Here is a 21,402-nt window from a genome sequence, read left to right as displayed (position 1 = left end):
GAGTTCATCCAACGATGACTAGTTACATAAGACTCTTGTTTACGACATGGTTCTAGCATATATACAACAATAAATGAAAGTTGACATGATTTTCTGAAGTTAGTGCCATAATCTGCTTGACGACTAGTAAGTACTGTCATTTCATATATATGTTTCTTTACTTTAAACCAGGAAAGGAAGGTCCAGGATGGTCGACTACATGGAAGATTGCGTTGTGGTCTTCACAACATTGATATCGCATGGTCACTGCACATTCCCTTTCCAGATTGACACCAACTTAGGGTAAGCCGTGTAAGTTAAATTGTTGAAACAGAAGCGCCAATAGACCAAAACACTTTCATGAGTAACAAAGGTTTGTAGCTTAATGGACAGCGACAGTACATGCCAGTTTTTCAGCAGCAGTTGCAGAAATGTTTGAGGGCACCATATCTCTGAGAGCTGAATGTCATCGTCGAGTTTTATGGTTAAATTCATCCTATTGATTTCTTTTCCAATAAACATATCATTGATGACGTTGAGTAATGATCATATGATTGATCTACAGCCTACAGAAAGAAAAGAAAAACACCAAACCCTGCAGTTGTAGCAAACTTTTTCTACTTTTTCCAGTAGGACATTCAATAGCCGGTATTGGCTGGAAAACCAGCCAGACTGAACGGAAACCAGTTGTAGGGTAGAGCCTAACCATATGTCATTAATATTTGCTACTGTAAGTTCTATAGAGAGCAAACACTTGTTTATCGTGTAAAAATGCTTTGGAATAATAGGGAGATTAACATTAGCTATGGGGAATGGCTTACCAGAAATTGTATAATAACGATAATAGCCTCAAGCAATCTCGATAGAACTAGGACTTTATTATCTGATATTTTTATTAGAGTTTTCACGATGATGAGATAGTTTGATAAGGATTACATAATGGGAAGTGTCTTTACTGAACTCCATCGTTTATAGTATAAAGCTAGGGTCCCTACGCTCTCACAAAAACACAAGCTTTCAGATACTCAAGCCCCATTGATTGAGCCTTGTTTCGAGTAGTGTGGAGTTGCAGAAGAACCCTTTAACTCAAGCAATAATGTTTTCATCTAGTGAATGGTTAAGTTGGTATCATGATTTAGTTTTTCATAAGTTGTATACTTACAATCCCTTGGCCATGTATATATCAATATGTAAGAGTTCCTAAATAAAAAATTTATGTGAATGTGTTATTTATTTGATCAATTGGTATCCCTAAAATTTCGATTTGGTTATGAACCCTCAATCTTTTTAAATGTGCAAATATGCCCTTGAACGTTAAACATATGTATCTATCAAATTAAGGTATTTCCATTCATGCAAATGCGCAAAATTGAAATAAAGCATTGATTAATTTGACAATTGGATCAAATTGACACGTTATAAATGATTATGAAACCTGTAAGTCGTAACTAAATTGAAAGTTGAGGGTCAAATTAGGAACTTCGTAAATTGAAGGGCATTGCTAAATTTGCTCTTTAAAAATATCTAACGGTACCCGATGAATCGCTAAGAATCCAACGGTAAAAAACTGTCGTACAACTGCGCCACGCCATTCCTCACAAAACAAAACCCTCACAAAGCCCTCTCTCGCCACTATCGGCAAACAGTAACTCGGAAAATGGCTTGGCGCTCAGCTGGTTCGCTGTCTCGGTCATTGGTGTCCAATGCAAGGGTTTCGTCGCTCCGCTCGGTGCCCCCTCTCCGTCGCCTCCGCCCGCCGTCGCTCTCCACTCCTCGTCGCCTCTTCGCTTCTCCCAGGTTCCCCTTTCAATTTCTCCTCTTTATTTTTTCTAGTTTCCTCTTTCACCTTTTCGTTGATTTCTGATTGATTTCTGGAAATTGGAGAAAAGTGAATGCGAATCAATGAATTGTTATTTTCCTATGGTTTCTGTTGATTTATTGATTTGTAATTCACAAATTTACTGACATAATTGTACTGGATTTATTTATGTTGGTGATTTGGGGTTTTTAATCTACAGTATTGGAAAAACAAGCGCATTTTTGGCTCACAATTAGTAAAAGAAATTAAATTTAAATGCAAAATCTTGTCTTTCTTTTAATTTTCACTGTTTGGAGTTTATAGGAAGAGAAAATCTTATCTATCGGTTCTTCTTTTTTAGCAGTCACCTGGATCATAATTTCTGTGGTTACATTTGCCTTCTCCGATCTCAAGAAGTGGGTTCTTAGGTTCCCAAAAAGAAAATAGCGGTTTCTTACATTTTTTTTGGAGCAAAAATGTGTCTTAATTCCTTTCATACTTATTTGTGGTATAGATATAACAGAAAAATCTTCTCATTTTACTGGCTTTCTTTTGTTTCTTTTAGGAACTTGGGTGAACTGGGATGCATACAATCGCTTTTGCCAATGCACTGCTTGACGGCTGCAACCTGCCTCACATCTCACCTGGCTGCCAACGTGCGGGGTTGTTGCGAGTTGTCACACGGTACCTTCTGCCGCACTTGTCAGGATCGCTAGTAGTCCCTTTGTGAGTCTTGCTGTTTCTAGGACAAATGACGAAAATGAAAGAAATGGTTTTTTTTTTTTTTTTTTTTTCCATTTTGTTTTGAATCCTTCAGCTTATTCCCCAGGAGTGCCTTAGAGTAGAATAAATGTTTTTGCCTCATTTACCTCTAGACAGAGTGCCGTTGAATGATGGAATGATTCATAAACTAGGTAGGATTTGTAAGTATGTTAAGATTGATTAATAAGAACAGATTGGGGTTGGGATTGATAGGGAGGAATGGAAAAGATGGGTGACGCGCAAGGACGTCCAATCATCCAAAGGCAGAAGAATGATCAATTGGTGTAGGTCTTCTTTCAATCCCTTTTTTGGACATCATAGATATTGAACTTTTCAATTGTGAATTCGAGTAAAAAGAGGGCCGTTTGGTCAAAATAATGCACTTCAGTAACAGGTTTTAATATTTCTTTTCCTTTTTCAGGCTATTCTAAATTAGCTTTCATCAATTTTTTCCATATTAAGTAGGAAACAGAGTTGTCAATTTAGCAAGCTTTCCTGTGCATAATTTGATTGCTAGATGAAGAGAGGAGTGGGAATGACTCATTGATTGGACCTATGTATTTGTTTTTTCTTCTCTTGTTTATCAGTTGGAACACCAGCTTTTAATTATTTAATTTTGCTGCTTCATGTTTTATATTTCTGATGCTTTCTTAGAGAAGACATACTTATTGTGACCGTGGGATTTTATAGTGACCATTGGATTTTATAGCTGGCACCTTGAACCTTGGTTGCTGCTTTTACTTGTTTATTTATTACCAAATATTTGACTATCATTGGTGTATGATTTCTTCTGTCGCTCTCACAAATTCAATAATAGAGCAGGAATGTTTTTCGTTGAACTAAAGGAAATGGCAGTGTTTGATATAAGCTTCTATGGTTTCATCTTCAATCTGTTAGATGCAACTTTTTAATCTTATACTTTATGTTAAACATAAATGCTTTGCTGCACTCAACTTATGTTATGGTGCACAAATGATTTTGACTTTTGTTATCTGTTTGATTGTTAAACTTTTAATTTGGAAGAATATCATCCTCACATGGTGAACGTACAATGGATGGATATAATTTTTTTTAAGAACGTTATTTGTTTTTAAAATTTAGCATGAAGTTGGGGAGTAACCAAATAAGTGTTTGCGTATGTCTGAATTCTTACACAGTTGTGCGCCTCTGCTATTCCATTGCAGGGACTTGAAGGGACTTTTGGATCAGCATGGTTGAGTGCAACTCAACATTGTGGGTGATCGTAGAGTTTGGATGTATCCTGTAGGAACAAGTGCTTTTGGATTAGGAAAACTTATTAGGAGCACGTCTTTTTGAAAATTTCTTCATAATAAGAAACATGGTAATTCATCTGATTTCTGGATGACGGTTCCTAGGTGTCCAGACTTCATTACTTGTACGTGGTAAATTTCTTTGTCTCGTAAGCTGTGACTAAATGTTTCAACGTTAATATGTTGATTATCAGCCTATATTAGTCTTTGCTCTTTTGAATAATAATGTTAGTTCTGATAAATTGCAGCATTTGTTATTACTAATTCGATGATAAATTTTTTGATGATACCTCATGGTAAAGTTTGTGCATAAACATGTTTCAGAGTGGAACATTTTCTGATTATTCATTGCTCTTCCAATCTAAATTGTTTGTTAGATTGAAGGTTTTTATGTCGTTTTAAAAGATCTTACATAGCTCTTACATATCTGTGACTCGTGATTCTGCTTGCATACTGAAATTATTGCCCGGTGGTGAATGTCATAGACTAGAAAGCACATGGGAGGCATAAGTTGTGAGGGAAGAGCACAAGTGGTGCTGTTAGTTTGTGCAAGCATATGGCCCCATTGCATCGACCTGTTTGTGGGAGCTGGAGAAGCAGATTCGTGAAACATGTGCTGAAGTTGGTCTTATATTTGGTTTTAGTGATCAATGTGTAGGCAGGCCTACTGCCAAATTTGATTATCTTGTGTCTGAGCACTACCCGAAACAGTCCATTTTTCGCGCACCCTACTCCCACCTGGTTTGGTCTAACTGCTTTACGGGTCAAGATGTTCAAAGCATTGATTAGTGTCTTAAGACTCATTTGAGAATGCTTCTGTAGCACTTCTGCTCTCGAGCGCTTTTGTTAGAATCTATTTGGGAATGCTTTTATAATCTAGAGGCGCTTTTACGCAATTTGAAATCAACTCTAAAGACGGTGCCAAACGAGCCCTTGACGCAAGACTTAAAAAGTTTCACGTGTATTTACCAAAAGAAAATAGGTCTTACGTACGAACTCTACCAGCCATAATTAAGGTCAAGTTTGTCTTCTGCTTATAGCTTTCCTGTCCTTATTACGCTAACCTTGGGTTGAAGAAAAACATGCTCACTACTTGTTTAGTTGTACAATAACGCAAAAATCATTTTCTCATTTTGATTCGGGAGGGAGGGAGGGAGGGAGGGAGGAAGGTGAGGTCGAACTTTTGTGTATCATAAACTAAAACGCTATTGCTGATGATTGAGTAATGGCATTTGCACAAATGACAAAGAAACGCCGAGGCACAACAAAACAAAACAATCACATTGATCTACCTCTAGCCACGACTTAATGAAGTTTATAACTTGTTTAACTGACTTTATTGGTGTGCTCACACTCCTCTTTACCCGATCAATTAATCTAACTCACGTTTAATTACGCTAGTGCATGATCAACTAATGGAAAACATCATCTTTGTTATTCTTATTTGCCAAATGTTGAAAAAACAAAAAAGTTGAAAGCCGAGAGTCAATGTCAGCAGAGGATGCAATTCTGTTAGCATTTGGGGCCACACGAAAGTTGCAACTTGCAGCTCTTTGAGACATATCTGAATTACCATTTGAAGAGAATCCAAGCTGGATATAATTATAAAGTACAATTTAACACCGAGAAGTTCTTCCCATTCCCACTTTCTCCATGTTAGTGTGGTCTACTGTTCACAAGGAGCTATTCACCTGGCCCGCCAGCTTTTGCACCAACTACATTTTGTATAGCTGCATTTAACTCCAAAGACATCGAGACTATGTTTGGGTGAAAGATCTCAAAGTATTGAGGGATTGATGCCAAGTTAGGGTGGAATGAACTACAAAAGGTCAGATAGCAGGGATTAGAAATGAACTTCGCAAGCACATAGCAAATATGTGTGCGAAGACTTTGTAAATGACTTCTTTCAAGTAGTGTGTTCGGGCTGGATTTCTGGATCTGATCCCTCACACAGCTTCCCGGGGCTCTAGCTCTTTCTTGCATGTCGGGCAAGATCTTGTTGCTTGGTGTGCTGCTACGAGTTTATTGTTAGTTTGAAAGGTGCCTTTGTGGGGCCTTTGGTTTAGGCCTTGAGGCTCACAATCAAAACTAACAAGGATCTGAGCGTACCATTGTTGTCTTTTTACAACAGATTGTTGAATATGTGTGAATTAGGTTGGTTACTTTTGCCACAAGTTATTTAGACTTCTTGCTTATCAAAATATTGTTACAGATGGGTTAAGTCTGTATAAGGTTCTTTTCTTGCCTTGTAAACAAGGACTTTTAATTCATAACATTGGTATGTCCAAAATGAAGGGGGTTCAGGGCCCTTTCAACCATTTCCTTGATCACAGTTCGTTTTAACGAAAAACAGGTTCATTAGCTTATCCAGATTTGACTTCAAATGAAACTTTTAAGTGCAAAACAGTTGAAAATGATTTTTAAAATGAAGTAGAATGCATTAAACGACAAATCTACTATATGTACGTACAAACAAAAGAGTGTCGAGCAAGATTTATTAATTTTATTTTTTTAAAAGAAAAATGCCTAGTTGGTAGTTTTGTCATAACAGTTTATTCTTTCAGAAGTTGAAAAGACTCAGGACATTTCATGTCTCCTGATCACCATTGTGCCATTCATAGATATTGATCAACCATGCCATTTACTCAAAGATCTAAGCACGAAATAGATCGCATTTTCTGATCATATTAACTAGTCACGTATAACACTATGGATGAATAACGATCCCACGAAATGGGTAGAAAACGATCCCACAAGCGTTTCAGGAAAACTGTTCGCAAAACGAAGTCGAAATGGTAAGTTCCGTTTTGTGTATGGAGAGAAACAATAAGTTTACAAAAAAACCCAAAAAAGTTTCAGAACCCACGCGACGCACAGACCCCTTGGACCTTGGCTGACCTGCGTTTTCCGATTTGAATTTCGGCCAGTTCAGAAAGAACTAGACCGTGCCATCACCAGCATCTTGAAGCTCACACTTCCCTCTACAAAACTAGCCTAAGAAACACCTCGATTGATCACCACACATGATGGTGTGAGGCTGAGTTACGACAAGTCCGGCTACTTGTTTTTCATTTTTCGGTGAATTCACAGACCGTCGACCGATACCAGCACCTCGGCTTTGTAGCCATTCATCGCAGGAGTAAAACCCGACTAGTTTCACTGTCATAGGATCACCAACGATGGTGCGGCGAGCTTCAGAAGTTTTGGAAACCCGCTACCTTTACCAGAGGAATTGACCGTCTTCCGTTCACTTGTAGACTTCGTGGCAGGTATAAAAGTTGTTACATTCTTGTCAATTTTGGTGAAATTTGGAGTTAGTTTGTCTTTCTAAGATAATTGACGCCTGGAATCCGTTTTTGATACCCATTTGCTGAGATTTCATTGTTTGAGCCTAGTCATGTAAATGACCGCTACTTGACCTTTGTCGCAGGTGGAGATTCGACCGTTGAATCGTCGTGAAATTATAATATTTTGTTATGCAAATAATGTGATGCTCCTAGGAATTTAAGGATCGTAAATCTAATTTACCGATCTTCCAGATTGGATTACGTAGAGTATTTAACCTTACTGATGACCATATTGCCTGGGAGATAGACTTTTGGTCAATATGTTTCGTATTTTTCTTAAATGTTGAAGTTAGCATTCCTACAATGCCAATAGAGTCTAGTGAGTCTACGTTGGACAACGTGCCTTCTGGATGATGTAAACCTAGGCTTGCGTGCAAAGGACACTTTACCAAGATTCATATGGTTTGGACTTCATATTAGTATGAGTAAATGAGTCAGGAATCATATTAGAAATATTTTCATAGAACTGAACTGACGTGCATGTTTGATTATATATTTAAACCTGGTTTGGTATTGAGGTGATTCTGAAAAAAGATGGTATAAAAAAAAGCTGGGAGCTGTTTTTGTGTTTGGTAAACATTCAGCTTCAGCTTTTTTTCACAGTTTTGGGTGAAAAAAAGCCAAAAACAAGAAGCTGCAAAACCCAGCTTTGAAAAACTAGCTTTTTTTCACGTCTGTTTTACATAAAAGTTTACCAAACACTATAATAGTGCTTTTTTTTTTTTTTCAAAAGCACTTTTACAAAAAAGTTTACCAAACACTCTGCTGCTTTATTTCACAGCTGCTTATTCTCACAGCACAGCAGAAGCAGTTTTTTTTTCAAAGCACAACAATACCAAACCAACCCTTATTCGTCATGTGGAATCCATAGTGTATGTGCCGACAATGGGGATTTATGTTGAGCTAACATACGATGTGGGACGTATGCTGCATAATGTGTGATAATACGACTACACTGTCACTACCTACTTGGTTACATTGTGTTCATGGCTGGGTGGTCTTACTTGGTTAATCTGCATTTGGGGACCACACTGTTAGATGCATGGCTATCTAATGGATTCCGTTGAGTTGGTACGAAATCCTTCTTCCTTAATTGTTCCATTGAGATGGTCTGGAACCTTAGATTCTTGGGATTCCGTAGAGTTGGTCTGGAATCCTAATTCGTATATGGTCCCATTAAATTGGTTAGAAACCCTAGATTCTTGTGAATAGGAGTAGCTCAAGATGTATTCTCGTGTTTGTAACTTGGAGTTATAATATTATTGCTTCAAAATCGAAGTAGGGAAATATGACAATTGTACAGAGGTTGATTTTATTATATTTCGTGAAGCAATATTTGATATTATAGGTTGACCAATGTGGTAGATGTTAGTATTGTGCATCTTTGGTTCATTGAAACATTATTTGTTGGTGATTGAGGACTTGTGGTTGGAAAACATTCTGATATATGTGATAGATGAAATGATAATCTTGATTGTTACATGGTCATAAGTAGTCTGGTGATCATACTCGTACAGTTCCATTGAGTGATGTCTTGGAAGCGAGGAGTGATAGTTAAACAGGTACGTGCTAACGTCATGTGTCAATAGTGAACGTATTTTGGGATTGAGGCGTAACATATAGAGAGGAGAAAGAAACACACATTGACAATCGAATCGAAAGAATTGGTTGAGAATTGACGGAACTCTATGTTGATGGTTGGAATGACCGACAAAGTGACAGTGGTGGATGTGTTCGAGATCGCAGAGAGGGGTGAGAGAGGTCTGGGAGATCGCGAAGTGGAGAGAGGCTAGTCCGGCTTCGAAAGAAATGGTTTTTAGAGAGAGGAGAGAGATACTCTTCTATTATTTTCAGGATTTTCGGTTTCAATTTTTTTTTTAGTCGGGTTGGGAAAATTTTTGAGTCGGATTCAGGTTTTCAGGTTTTCAGCCTTAGCTTGCAATAAGCTTGTGAGTGCAAATACTTGTAAAGATGCGTTATTGCAAAAGTATACTTTTGCTTTCATAACTAGTAGCTTGAAGAGAACTGCTCTCAGAAGCCAAGTTGGGAAAAGTGGAAGTTGAACCCACTTTGTACCACTTTTTCATCATCTCATCTTCCTTGTTCGGAAATTCTCATCTGCACGCACAGGTTGTGCGCATATGCTGTGCATGACCCAAAATTCACATAAACGACGCTAATATTGCAATTGATTATCAATGCGGTGTTAACGAAGTTGATTTTTAATAGATGGTAAATATTGTTATTAAGGGGTCGATATCTAATACCACTAATCCATACAACGACATTAATATGACGTGGATATTCAGTTGCAATGTCGAATCACTCCTTGTTTCCATTAACTCGTCATATTCTCTTCAGTTTTCCCAACTATTTGGGTCAGGAATGGAAGTAGCTATCCACCATCCACTAACCTTTTTTTTTTTCAAAAAAAAAAAAAATCAACTTGTGATTTTACAACGGCATTCCATCATTTCGAGAGTTGGAAAGACTCACAGAGTCATTTCAACCTCACATGGGAATGTAAGTGGTATCCATACATATCCTAACACTTGAATAAAGCCCAAAATTCATGTCTTAATCACCTTTTTATGAGTGTTTAGTGTGTGTGAATGAGAGAGATTTAGGGAAATTTTGTACTCTTGCGCTTGATTTATGTCAGAAAAAAAACACAAGTACAAGTGAATGTCTTAATGGTTTTGGAATTGTCTAATTTTTTACAAAAATAATCTATGAATTGTGTTTTAAAAGATAAGACAGTTTAGATCGTTAAAATACATTACAGAATGCATTCAACAAAAACTATGCCAAAAGTTGTGCATAAAAAATGATGCCACGAATCTTTCCTGTACACGTATATATCCCACCACAAGTTCCAACAGCGAGGCACCCGCACCCACACCCACATAGATACTATTGTCCCAAAGGGAAACACCAAAAACTTTGCCACCCAAGATAACACTCTATCTGGTTTTCTATTTGCTTACTTTTTAAAACCATTATTGCCAATTATGTGGGCCCCTAATCTACCCCACCACAAAAAACATCAAATCAGTAAGCAATCAAAACTAGAGTAATTCTAACCCCACTTCCAAGACAGTCACCATCTATTTTTTAGCCGCATTCATCTTTCTGAAGCTTGTCATCCACTCATCTCCACTCTCCCAGCATTTCCATATTTTATTTGTAGCTTGGTTCCCTATCTTCAATGCATTTCATACATACTTGACATGAAAGGGTTATTCCAATGTATTCGTAGCTACGAGAAGATAGATTCAAACTTGAACGCAGAAGAGAAAAGAAGATTATCTAACCAACTTGGCTATAGGCCGTTGTGTTTCGAAAACAAAGTAAGGTGAAGTAGTGAGTTACTGCTGATGCCCCTGCAGATTATTCCAGAAGTGGCTTTTCCAATTGTCAATTCATTCTCCATAACCTACAGAATCCTACTGAGAATAAGAAGAGTTTGATACTTGGTGGATAAGAAGCAAAGGTGGCAGGCACTTGAGATAAAAATTTAGAATAATGTTTTTGACCGGGTGATGAGAAGAGTTGTTGAAGGATACTGTCAACTGTAACTCTTCAGTTACAAGTCCAAAAGGAAATATAAAGGTGGTGCCATTTGGATTTGAGGAAGAGAGAGAAGGGGGGAGGATGAAAGTGGGGAATCCTAAGCTTTACAAGGGCAACAGTGAAGATGACATCAGCATTGTCCCCTGGAGCACCAAGCATCACAAGGTGGGGCCCACTTCATCGAGACGGGATAAAATGAAACACATGCTCTCTCCACTTTACATTCCTCTGCTTTTCTCCATTTCTTTCATCTCTCTTCCTCTTTGATCTAACTTTTCAATCAGCCTGTTACACCATACTGCACAACCTTTAAAACTCATCAAAGAAATGATATCCCAGAGAGAAGCCGAGAGTGAAATCATACTAAATAAAGAGCAAAACAGATGTCTGATCAGCAACGATGACAAAGAAGAGACTGAAGATCTTAATCGAGGAGAGTGGCTGAACCTGAGCCTAGGTAGCATTTCGGCGGAAGGACAGATGGACTCACAGGCAAGACCAGTTTCCGGCAAGGTTTTCTCCTGTAACTTCTGCATGAGGAAGTTCTTCAGCTCGCAGGCATTAGGGGGTCACCAGAACGCCCACAAGAGAGAAAGAGGTGCAGCAAGAAGATACCAGTCCCAAAGACTGATGTCGATGATGGCTTTTCCCTTCACTACTTCTACGGGCAGATCACTCAGCGTTCAACCCCACTCGCTCGTGCACAAGCCAAGCAGAGAAGAAAATTCACCTGTAGCAAGATTTAGTGATGCCAACGCAAGGTTTAGCTCGATGCCTTTCACACTGGATGATGTAATGGATTCTATGTGGCCAGGCAGCTTCCGCTTGGATCCACAAGTGTTAAAGCCACAATCAGAGCCATCCAAGCTTGACTTGAACCTTCGACTCTGATCCACCCGTCCCGCTACCCTAGTTTGGAACTTTCTTTTATGAAATCTACTTTCGAAGAGGTGTTAACTATTTCATCTATCAAGTACATAACTAGCGCAGGTTAGCGGCCTCCTCTGTTTAGCTACCCAATGAACCTACGAAAGATAGATACTGAGAAGTTCCTACTGTTTTAAGGATGTTATAATATCAAAGTTATTTCCTATTCAGTGATGCATGCAATAATCTCAGGGGCATTATGTTTCGTTGCAATTGAGTTGTTTTGAGGTTTGCTTGTTCTTCTCCTGAACATTATCAACTTCTAGTATCTTTTTTCTATGTTTTTTCTTATTTGAAGGTAAGATACTAGCCTAAGTGCTACCACAACCCAACCAGCTTTTACCACTGAAAAGCTAAATCCCTGAGGGTTTCAGAAAGGTCAAAGCATAATAATATTACCAACTCTACACAATCAGAGAATTTGAAAGTACACACTTATGACAAATTTTGTATGCATGTGAAGTTTCAGTAGGTTGTAGCCAAGGTCAAGACTGCACATCTAGACTGTAACCCAATTATCCAAAACATAAAAGAGTCCTGCACTTGTACAACTTTATTCCCTTAGCCTCCACAATGAATCAGATAAATATGAGAATGAAGAAATTCTTCCGCTCTTAACATGCGCGCTACTTCTCCCAATCCCACCCTCAGTGCCTCTATGTGGTGCCTAACTTTTGTTTTCCAACCAATTAGATGTCCAATGACAAATTTCCATGATACCATGCCAGAAACAGAAAGAATGAGATCCCAAGCAGTACCTTTCCAATGAAGTCTTTCCTACCAGGTACCGACAAAGGTGCTTTCGAAGACATAAAAAATCCCAATTTCCCTTTTCCTAGAAGGACTTGTATGTGTCAAATACAATAATATTTAATTGTGATGCCTACTTGTTACATGCATTCCCTTCGTTCATCAGGTTTCCTATACCATTTCCTGCAATTGTGATGAACACCCATGTTCATTCCTAGCCTTTCATTGTCTTTCTTAAAATATAATCTGATGCTAAAATTATTCTTATGATAACAGAAATGAGATAATAATTTAGAAATTCCTTACATTGCCATTAAGGGCTGCGGTCAATTTAGTTCCACTTGTGCTTAAGCTTATCTCGAACTCCTCACGGAGTATGAATTAATGATCTAGACTAGTCTGCATTGGTCTTTCTAAATGAGCTGCTTTTTTTGGGTTAAGCTAAGATCTAAATGGACTCATATCAAAGTTTCAATTTTGCAAATATATTTTTAATTCATGTTTCATCGCTCTTGCTTTCTGATATCAACAGCGTTATAATAGAAGCATAGTATAAAGATAGTCGGAGGAATTTTGCATAAAGTACAAATTTCTCTCTCTGCTTTTCCAACTTAATAAGAGAACATATTAAACATGACAAAGAGTAAGGAAATATGTGAATGTTAAAAGAAAAGTTTACATTCAATAGAACCCAGCTAAAAAGGTAAAAAGAACTCTTGCAGGGAGACAATTTACAGCCTTACATATTACCAGGTACCTTTAGCTTTTGGGTCATACGCATGATCACAGGAAGCCTTTGGCTGATGATGCTTGGATCATTGTAAGCAGCATCTTCAGAAGGGTAACCAGTATCTCCATCCCTCAAGCAAGTTATCGAAAAGATTCAAAATGTCCATAAATCTCCTGTCCCAAAACCGATAATTCAGATTCATGACCAACAGGATTCAACTGGAGTTTAAATCATAACATAAATTAGAGAGAGCTAGTCGAGACATATTTCTATCCTTCAATTGAACTTTTCACTCCCATTTGCGGCATCCCTTACAAGTACACATTTTAGTAACATGGTAAGGGATTGAGTGCCATAAAACTACCAATCAAAGAACAAAAATCGAAAGCCGATACGAATACATAAAATTAGCCGATGGTGAACAATGAGCTTACGTTCGGAATTTCCATTGAGCAGCAGCTGGGACTTCAACCGGCGGCTAAGCTTCCTTCTTCCATCCCACCAGAGCATCAAACGAATTGAAGTGAATCGTGGCGCCGCTCTTCACATGCTTCAGGAACAATCCACTGTCCCCAAACACCATCTCCGGCATGTGACAAGTATGAAGCTTTTGCTCCCACCTGCAACAACCCACATCACCAAAAATCCCTAACACCACACAGACCTTGCAAAAATTCAAAATTGAAGGGCTTCTATTGAACTCCCAATTCGAATTCAAGAGCGTACCGGTTCGGTATTGGAGGAGCTGAGAATTAATCGCTTGCGGGACTCGATGTCCCAGCCATGGATACGGAGGCCGTATCGCCCGTCGGTCAACGGCTCGGCTCCGGCGGCTTTCAGCTCCTTATCGTCGACCTCCACTTCCATTTTTCAGCTCAGGGATTTGAGTTGTTCCCGGTTTCCTGCTTTTCTTTTTTCTCGCTCGCTTTGCTTGTTCTCCCTCGTGTCTTTGTGATGCTTACTGTCGAGTGTCGACGACGACTTGAGGTGGGGTCTAAAATGTTTGAGATTAAATAAGATGTTGTGACATATAGTTTAATACATGAAAAAGGGGGACGGGCCTCTTGGGCATGGACCAGTCTACTCATTGGTCGGGAGGTACTTCAGAGTGGCTCTCATTGGCAAATCATGGGCGGCACAGATGTGCTTGTGTGGGTGGATCGTTGGCTTCCATCTTTACCTGTGGGGCGTCCGGTGCCGATTGGTGAGGTTGTGGTTACGCCTAATTTGTGGGTCAGTTCTCTTATTCGGGCCAAGTCCCATGAGTGGGACATTGAATTTTTGCAACCTTTTATCTCCGAGGTGGCTCAGGCAGCTATTCGGGCCACCCCACTGGGTGATGCGAGCAGTAAGGATCGGTTAGCCTGGGAAACTAGCAAGACTGGTAAGTACACGGTTAAGGTCTGGTTTGATATTGAAGTGATTCTGAAACAAGTTGGTATCAAAAAAAGTTGGGAGCTGTTTTTGTGTTTGGTAAACATTTAACTTCAGTTTTTTTTTCACAGTTTTGGGTGAAAAAAAACCAAAAACAAGAAGCTGCAAAACCCAACTTTGAAAAATCGGTTTTTTTTCACATTTGTTTTATATAAAAGTTTAACAAACACTATAATACTGCTTTTTTCACAGCTGCTTATTCTCACAGCACAGCAAAAGCAGTTTTTTTTCAAAGCACAGCTGCTTAATACACCTCACATACTTCCCATAATACCCTCATACCGCACATTCTCAACGTACACTTACATTTTTTTCTACATACACTCCACATTTTCTATACGCCCCACACTTTTCACATCTTATAATACTCATTTTAAATTTTTATATAAATTAAATTGACTTAGGATCAGTAAAACCCTAACATCCCATGGCTGATGTGGAGAGAAGAAAATAGACACTTGAGAGGCACCAATAAGATGAGTTATACTGCAGTAATTCAGCATCGAAAGCAGTGAGTGCATAATGGATATATGCCTCTGGCTGTCAATTACTAAAAGGACCGAAGAATCGGTGCATGGTTAGAAGTTAAACTTGATGGCAAAGAAAAAAATAATGCATATTAACTTTTACAGAAGCTCCAAAGAGAGATGCATTTAAATAATAATTCTGTCACTAGTATTTTGTGTAAATGCAATGCTGAAAATTATTTAAAATTGTTGATTAGTAGCAGTAGTGGCATTGGGTACTATGTTTTCTGGGAATTGTAAATAAACATTAGGCTTAAGTAAATATTAGCTAGTAGGGTTGGGGCTGGTTTGGTATGGGATACCGAACCGAAAATGGCATACCAAATCAGAATCGAAAATTTTCGAGACAAGAATCCAATGACCAATTTTGAATCGAAACTTCAGGATTCTCAAAATATTTTATGTATTTCGGGATTTTTCGAAACCAAACCTGCATCAAAATCCAAATCATCTAGATTGAAATTGAAATCATCTGAACCTACATTAAAAACCTAAATTGAAATCAAAGAGAGTGACAGTGAATCGATGGTCGAGAAAGAGAGACAGAGTGAAGAGATAGTCAGACGGACCCACGTCCTCCTCCTGACCTGAGCCCCTAATTCGAAACCCTAAGCCCCAATTCGAAACCCCACACACAGAGACTGGAGAGAATTGGTGGTGGGGGATGAAACCGTGAGGTGTGGTGGTGGTCGGAGTGGGGAGATTTCCTCGGAGTCAGATTGTGAGAGGGTAGGTGGGTGCTGAGCCTCAAATTCGAGAAGGAGAGACGGAGAGAGTCTAAGACTGAGTGAACTTAAGGCTTGAAGGTCTGAGTCATTCAAACGAGCTAAACTCTTGGTGAGGATCGACGATGCTATCACCTGAGCTGCTGTCATTCCTGCAACGTGTGTTTTTAGTAAGGGATGAGAAGTTGAGAGAGAGAGAGAGAGAGATCAAGGAGGTTAGTCGAGAGAAAGAGGTGAGTCACTTGTGTGATGTGGCCGGATTTGAAGACGGAAAATAAGGAGGAAGAGAGAGATCGAGAGATATCGGCGAGGATGAGGTGAGGTCGAGAGAGAGAGTGATTGAGTGAGGGTTTTAATTGAATCCAACGATTGAGATTAAATCTCAACCAAATCCAACGGCTGTTACAATTCCAAATATATATTTAAAATTAGGGTAAATTACACAGAACTACCTCAACTATTGGGTCATTAACAGTTTCATACCTCGTCTTCAAAAAATTTCAATGTCATACCTTATCTTCGAATTTGTTGCAATGTCATACCTTCCATCAGTTGTCTATCAATTACTCTGTTAAATGCTGATGTGACTTGAGGTGAGGCCCACTTTCTATTAAAAAATTATAAATAAAAAAATCATTTAATATTTTTTAAATATTAAAATAATAATTAATTATTTAAAATTAAAAAAAAAAAACCTTCAGTTCATCCCCCAGCTCCTCCTCCTCCTCTCTTCTCCCCTATCTTCATCTTCTTCCCCTGACCCCCCACCCTGCAACCCAAAAAAAAACAAAAAAACCGTTCAGTTCGTCTCCTTCTCCTCCTCATTCTCCTCCATCTTCATCTCTCCCTGCAACCCAAAAAATAAAAACCGTCAATTCGTCTTCCCCTCACCCGTCAGTTTGTTTTCCCCTGACCCCTTACCTGCAACCCAAAAAAAAAAAAAAAAAAAAAAAAACCCCAGATCTCGTCTACGCCGCCATCACCGTGTTCTTGAGGTGGAATCGGGAATCCCCATTTGCCAGGCTGATTTCGCAGGTGGAGAACCTGGGTGCTGAGAAAATGGGAGGAATGAGTGTGGATTTAAGAAGTGGGGTGTGTAGAGGAGGGAAGAGGGGTGGGTGTGGGTGTGAGGGGAAGACGAACTGGGTTTTTTTTTTTTTTCTTTTTTTCTTCTTTTTCTGGGTTGCAAGTAGGGGGGTTGGGGAAGAAGATGAAGATGGGGGAGAAGAGAGGAAGGGGAACGAGGGTACACGAATTGAGGGTTTTTTTTTTTTTTTTTTTTTAAATAATTAATTATTATTTTAATATTTAAAAAATATTAGATGATTTTTTTTAGTTTTTAATAATTTTTTATTAATTTTTTAATAGAAAGTGGGCCCCGCCTCAAGCCATGTCAGCATTTAACAGAAGAATTGACAGACAACTGACAGAAGGTATGATATTGTAACAAATTTGAAGATAAAGTATGACATTGAAACTTTTTAAAAACGAGGTATGAAACTGTTAAGGATCAATAGTTAAGGTAGTTCTGTGTAATTTACCCTTAAAATTATATATAATATATATATATATACACTTTATTTCGGTTCGGTTCGGGATTACCGAACGAATGAAAATGCGAGACCGATTCTCATACCAAAATTTCGGAATCAATTTGGAATTGGGTATCGAAATTTTTTTTTTTGGTTCTTTTTTGGGATTTTTTCAGTTCGGTTTAGAATTTTCAATATTTTTTACCACCCCTTATGGCTAGTATGGTTTCCTGAGGAATCACAAGCAGGTATTTGAGAAGAAAGAAAAGGCTCCTATGAAATTGGGTCGTAGGGTTTCCTCCGTTATTGGGTAGTATGGTTTCAAAAATACACCGCGTACAATAAAAAACCAAAATACTTTGCGTACATTAGTAAACCAAGTAGATACTTGGGGAATCGCAAGCAGGGTTGTCAGAACCCATAAATATCCACAAGTACATTACAAAGGCGTAAATAACAAAGGTAATAGCTTAAATAACTCAGGTATTTTAGAAAGAAAAATTAGGCATAAATAATTACTGATGTTAAAATCATTAAAAGAATGAAAAATATGAAATCTTAATCTCATGTGAAGTTTTCAAAACATCGATTTCGTGCTTTCTTCTAAAATAACTTTTCTCAACTAACGTGTTTGTAGTTTGACTAGTTAATGTTTGTGCTTCAACAAAAATGCAATCCCTTATTCCACGTCCATGTAAATTTACAGATATTTGGGTCCAGAGAACAAACATTGTGTTTTTCTAAAGAAAAAATAAAAAAATTATATTCAGCATAATCTCCAGAGTTGCTCCAAACCTGAGGTAATATGTTCCTTCAGCTTGCTCCTAGGAAATGTGTTTGTGTGGAAAACTTGAACGGTTCATGGGTAGATGGCCTCAAAGTAAGCTCCAGGAATTTCCGAGGGCGAAGACAGTTTGGCCACGCTTTTATTCTGTCGAAAAACAGTGGACTCATCATGATCAGATAAACATTTCTGGAAAGCAGAAAGCACAAGTCCTATAAATTTCGAGCTTATACGGTTCCAGAAATCCATAAATCACCAAATTCGCAAGATACCGAAACTATGAGAAGGTAAAACTACATTACCTTTGGCCTCGTGTATTTTTCTCTTATTGCTCGCAAAGAGCTTGGTTTTCTGTTCAACTGCAAGTCATGAATGGCAAGTACACACATTCTCAAGTCGGATGGTCCATAACCGGAATAGGACTGCAACGCCAAGCTCTGCAGAATATACAAGTAAATTCGTGGTCTAAAATCATTTCAATATTTCTAAAAATCAGCCATCAATCTTGCTCGAGTGACAAGATTCTAATTTCCAACTTTACAGTGATAACTAGTTCCCCAAGTGCTATGCCTGTGTTCTGCATGTAATTCTCTTCCCTCACTCACTCTTCTTATGAATTTTGTACAATTTACACCTAATTTTTATATAACTTTCGAAGTTATCACTACCTTCTTAAACTGTATCAAATACTCTCTTAACTGACAAAACTACCTCTACTGACTACTGGCTTTGGAATGTCAAATCTCAGGTTAGTTACTATACGATATCCGCTGCATTATTTCTTACCCAAGGATGCACATCAGGTTGGATCGTGAACCTCGAAAGGAAAATAGCTGATGCAGCAACAACTGATGGTAGGAACTCGACACAGCTGTAGTCTAACAAACTTAGCTCCGAAAGATAGCAACTCAAGTATTCGAACACACCAGCAGACTGTAAAGGCAGAAAAATAACAGAATCAGAGACAAAGAAAGAAGAGAGTATAAATCAGCATCAGAACAGCAGAAAATGGTAGCCCTACGTTGTAATTGTCCTGGGCAGCTTTGGTGAAGAGTCTGGAAATCCATTGCATTAGTAACAGTTGTCAGACATCAATCGCATCGGTCCAAAGAAAAGAGAAGCAGAAACAACCAAGACAAACAAGATGACCAAAATACAATTTCAAAAGATTATCTTGCCTGAGAAAATTCTTTGTTGTAGGAGGTCCGGTGTCAGAGTTCAAAAATTTGACCACATCCCTCTCCATTTCCAACACCTAAATGGTAATTCCAAATTCAACATTTAGTTTAAAAAGCTGAGAAATAGAAATACACTAACGCAGACACTCAAATTGGTCACCTCTTCCACGATGTAGGTATTATCGGTTATATAGCAGAAGTCCTCAACATGTGGAGGACAAATCTCTTCATATTTTCTGCATCACAAAACCATATTCAAGTTACCATTTCAAGAATGTCCAGACAACTTTTAAAGTTGGAACAAAGCTAGTATAAGGTATGCAAGTTCGTACGAGGCAACAATCATGCAAGAAACACCAAGAAGCTGTAGCTTGCTCCTGCTGACAGCATATGAAGAAAGGTATCTGTCAAGATACGATACAGTGAGATAAAGGGTGTCTGTAACAAGCTTGTATTCCTCTGCAACCTCCACCAACCAATCCACCAGAATTCCTCGCATTTTTGGTGAAATATCATTTTGCACCCTACCCATGTAACTAGGTGACGGCCTCTTGTTTGCCTCCATCTGAACCACACACTACCGGTGTCAGCCATTAACTTAGATACCATTTCCGATCTATCTACAGAATACAAGTGTGTTTGCTAATGCAAAAATGAAGGTAGAGACAAAATAAGTGGAATTATGGGGGTTTCATTGTTAAATTGGAGAAGTAAAAATTCACACTACCTTAACTGTGTCTTATTTGGTATGTGGTTCAATATCCTAGTGTATAGGGTGCTGCGTTTCTACCCATGCGACCTGGGTTCAAAACTCCCGTTTCACTAAATTATTGTAATAATTTTGAACCCTCCCCCTCAACCTAGTAATAGTAAAATTTAAAAAAGAACTGTCTTATTTGAGCTAAGCTTCTGTTAATAGCACATACCCCATTAATATTCGATTAAATCCCGATAAAATCATGATAAGATAACTAAGATAGTTATCATTAATCCTATTGATTTTCCTTGCATACAACGGCCTGATGGTGCAAAAACGGGTACTACAGCTTCTCAATAAATTAAATGGACCATAGAACTATTATTAATCATAAACGTAAACCAAACAAAACTACCACTTGGTTTTATGAATCTGAATCGAAGTCCAAAAGGTGACTTCCCAATCTAATGTCAACAACAAATCAAAATTCTTAACATTATGATGGAAACCAAACAATGTGAAGAACTTACCAAAAGGAAAATTTACAGATCAGATGTCGAATTTACGAAACAAAAAGAAAAGCTTAAACCCACATAAAAAGAAATTTAAACCTGACCATATCTTCAAGAAATAAACCAGATCATGGGGATTAGATTCCATAACTCACTCCAGATTCAAATAACAACAACAACAACAAAAACCCGACTCTCTGAACATTATGCAAATCAAAACCCACAAACCTAATCATCAAATTCAACTCTTTACCGGAAGATCAATACCAACAAGCATAAATCAGAAACCCAAAAGTTTCAAATGATATACCTCCAAGGAGTGAAGATGCTGATATATAGAAGACGAGCACTCAGACTTGCTTTGGTCGACAGAGCTCGAAACAATCTCCGTCTCATGGACCTCCTCCTCTTCTTTCTTCATCATGTTACTCTTCCTCTTAACCCAGTTCCTCTTGGGGTTCTTCCGATCCGAGTCCTGAATCGGCAAGTTGGTGAGTTCGCCCAGGACGACTCGCCTCTTGGGAGCAGGAATCTGCAGGGACGGAGACGTGGAGGAGGATCGCTTAATAGACGAGCGGTTGCTGTTGGTGATGGCGCTGTCGTCCATGATTGAAATTTGAGAATTACAGAGAGGGTCTGGTTTTTCTTCCCCTTTTTTGCCAGTCAGCAGGATTATCAAGCTTTTGGGGAAGACAAAGGAATAGAATGGCGGTACTTTTCCATTTCGAAATCGTTGTTTCCCGCTCTTGAGTTTTGACAGTTTGGATTTCTTTTCTTTTGTTTGACTCCTATAGAAGTGTCAGGCTCGACTTACATATATAACGAGAATTGTATGTATTTGTTATAGTTTGATACTTATGAGGGGTAATCAAATTA

The 21,402-nt window shown here is 38.4% G+C and overlaps 4 protein-coding genes across 7 annotated transcripts; 2 read left to right on the top strand and 2 right to left on the bottom strand.

The window, feature by feature from the left end:
- The first annotated feature begins 1,532 nt into the window (after window positions 1-1,532).
- LOC137726120 (uncharacterized) lies at window positions 1,533-4,017 on the top strand. Of its 3 annotated transcripts, XM_068464993.1 has the most exons (4): window positions 1,533-1,776; window positions 2,343-2,461; window positions 2,753-2,823; window positions 3,724-4,017. In XM_068464993.1, exons 1-3 carry the CDS (start codon window positions 1,637-1,639, stop codon window positions 2,773-2,775), a joined length of 282 nt encoding a protein of 93 aa, XP_068321094.1. In that variant the 5' UTR covers window positions 1,533-1,636; the 3' UTR covers window positions 2,776-2,823; window positions 3,724-4,017. The 3 variants fall into 3 exon arrangements, with proteins under 3 accessions (XP_068321094.1, XP_068321093.1, XP_068321096.1); XM_068464992.1 differs by lacking the exon at window positions 2,753-2,823 and having other exon boundaries at window positions 2,343-2,503; XM_068464995.1 differs by lacking the exon at window positions 2,753-2,823 and having other exon boundaries at window positions 1,537-1,776.
- Window positions 4,018-10,154: 6,137 nt separating this feature from the next.
- Window positions 10,155-12,986, top strand: LOC137726320 (zinc finger protein 7-like). The gene has a single exon (XM_068465233.1). It carries the CDS (start codon window positions 11,058-11,060, stop codon window positions 11,619-11,621), a length of 564 nt encoding a protein of 187 aa, XP_068321334.1. The 5' UTR covers window positions 10,155-11,057; the 3' UTR covers window positions 11,622-12,986.
- Window positions 12,987-13,041: 55 nt separating this feature from the next.
- On the bottom strand, window positions 13,042-14,314 carry LOC137726321 (TIP41-like protein). 2 transcript variants are annotated; one of them, XM_068465235.1, is made up of 3 exons: window positions 13,864-14,314; window positions 13,572-13,757; window positions 13,042-13,238 (listed from the first exon to the last, which is right to left on the bottom strand). In XM_068465235.1, the coding sequence occupies exons 1-2, from the start codon at window positions 14,002-14,004 to the stop codon at window positions 13,647-13,649; spliced, it is 252 nt and encodes an 83-aa protein (XP_068321336.1). In that variant the 5' UTR covers window positions 14,005-14,314; the 3' UTR covers window positions 13,042-13,238; window positions 13,572-13,646. The 2 variants fall into 2 exon arrangements, with proteins under 2 accessions (XP_068321336.1, XP_068321335.1); XM_068465234.1 differs by having other exon boundaries at window positions 13,042-13,355; window positions 13,864-14,312.
- Window positions 14,315-17,991: 3,677 nt separating this feature from the next.
- Window positions 17,992-21,245, bottom strand: LOC137727080 (cyclin-A3-1-like). Its single transcript, XM_068466019.1, has 8 exons — window positions 20,837-21,245; window positions 19,650-19,882; window positions 19,478-19,553; window positions 19,318-19,394; window positions 19,161-19,194; window positions 18,926-19,072; window positions 18,442-18,576; window positions 17,992-18,286 (listed from the first exon to the last, which is right to left on the bottom strand). The coding sequence occupies exons 1-8, from the start codon at window positions 21,131-21,133 to the stop codon at window positions 18,215-18,217; spliced, it is 1,071 nt and encodes a 356-aa protein (XP_068322120.1). The 5' UTR covers window positions 21,134-21,245; the 3' UTR covers window positions 17,992-18,214.
- Between the last annotated feature and the right edge of the window lie 157 nt (window positions 21,246-21,402).

Source organism: Pyrus communis, chromosome 2, assembly GCF_963583255.1.
Source record: "Pyrus communis chromosome 2, drPyrComm1.1, whole genome shotgun sequence".
Taxonomy (NCBI): domain Eukaryota; kingdom Viridiplantae; phylum Streptophyta; class Magnoliopsida; order Rosales; family Rosaceae; genus Pyrus; species Pyrus communis.
Note: the sequence above shows the minus strand (reverse complement) of the source record. Positions and strands in the feature narration are given on the sequence as shown.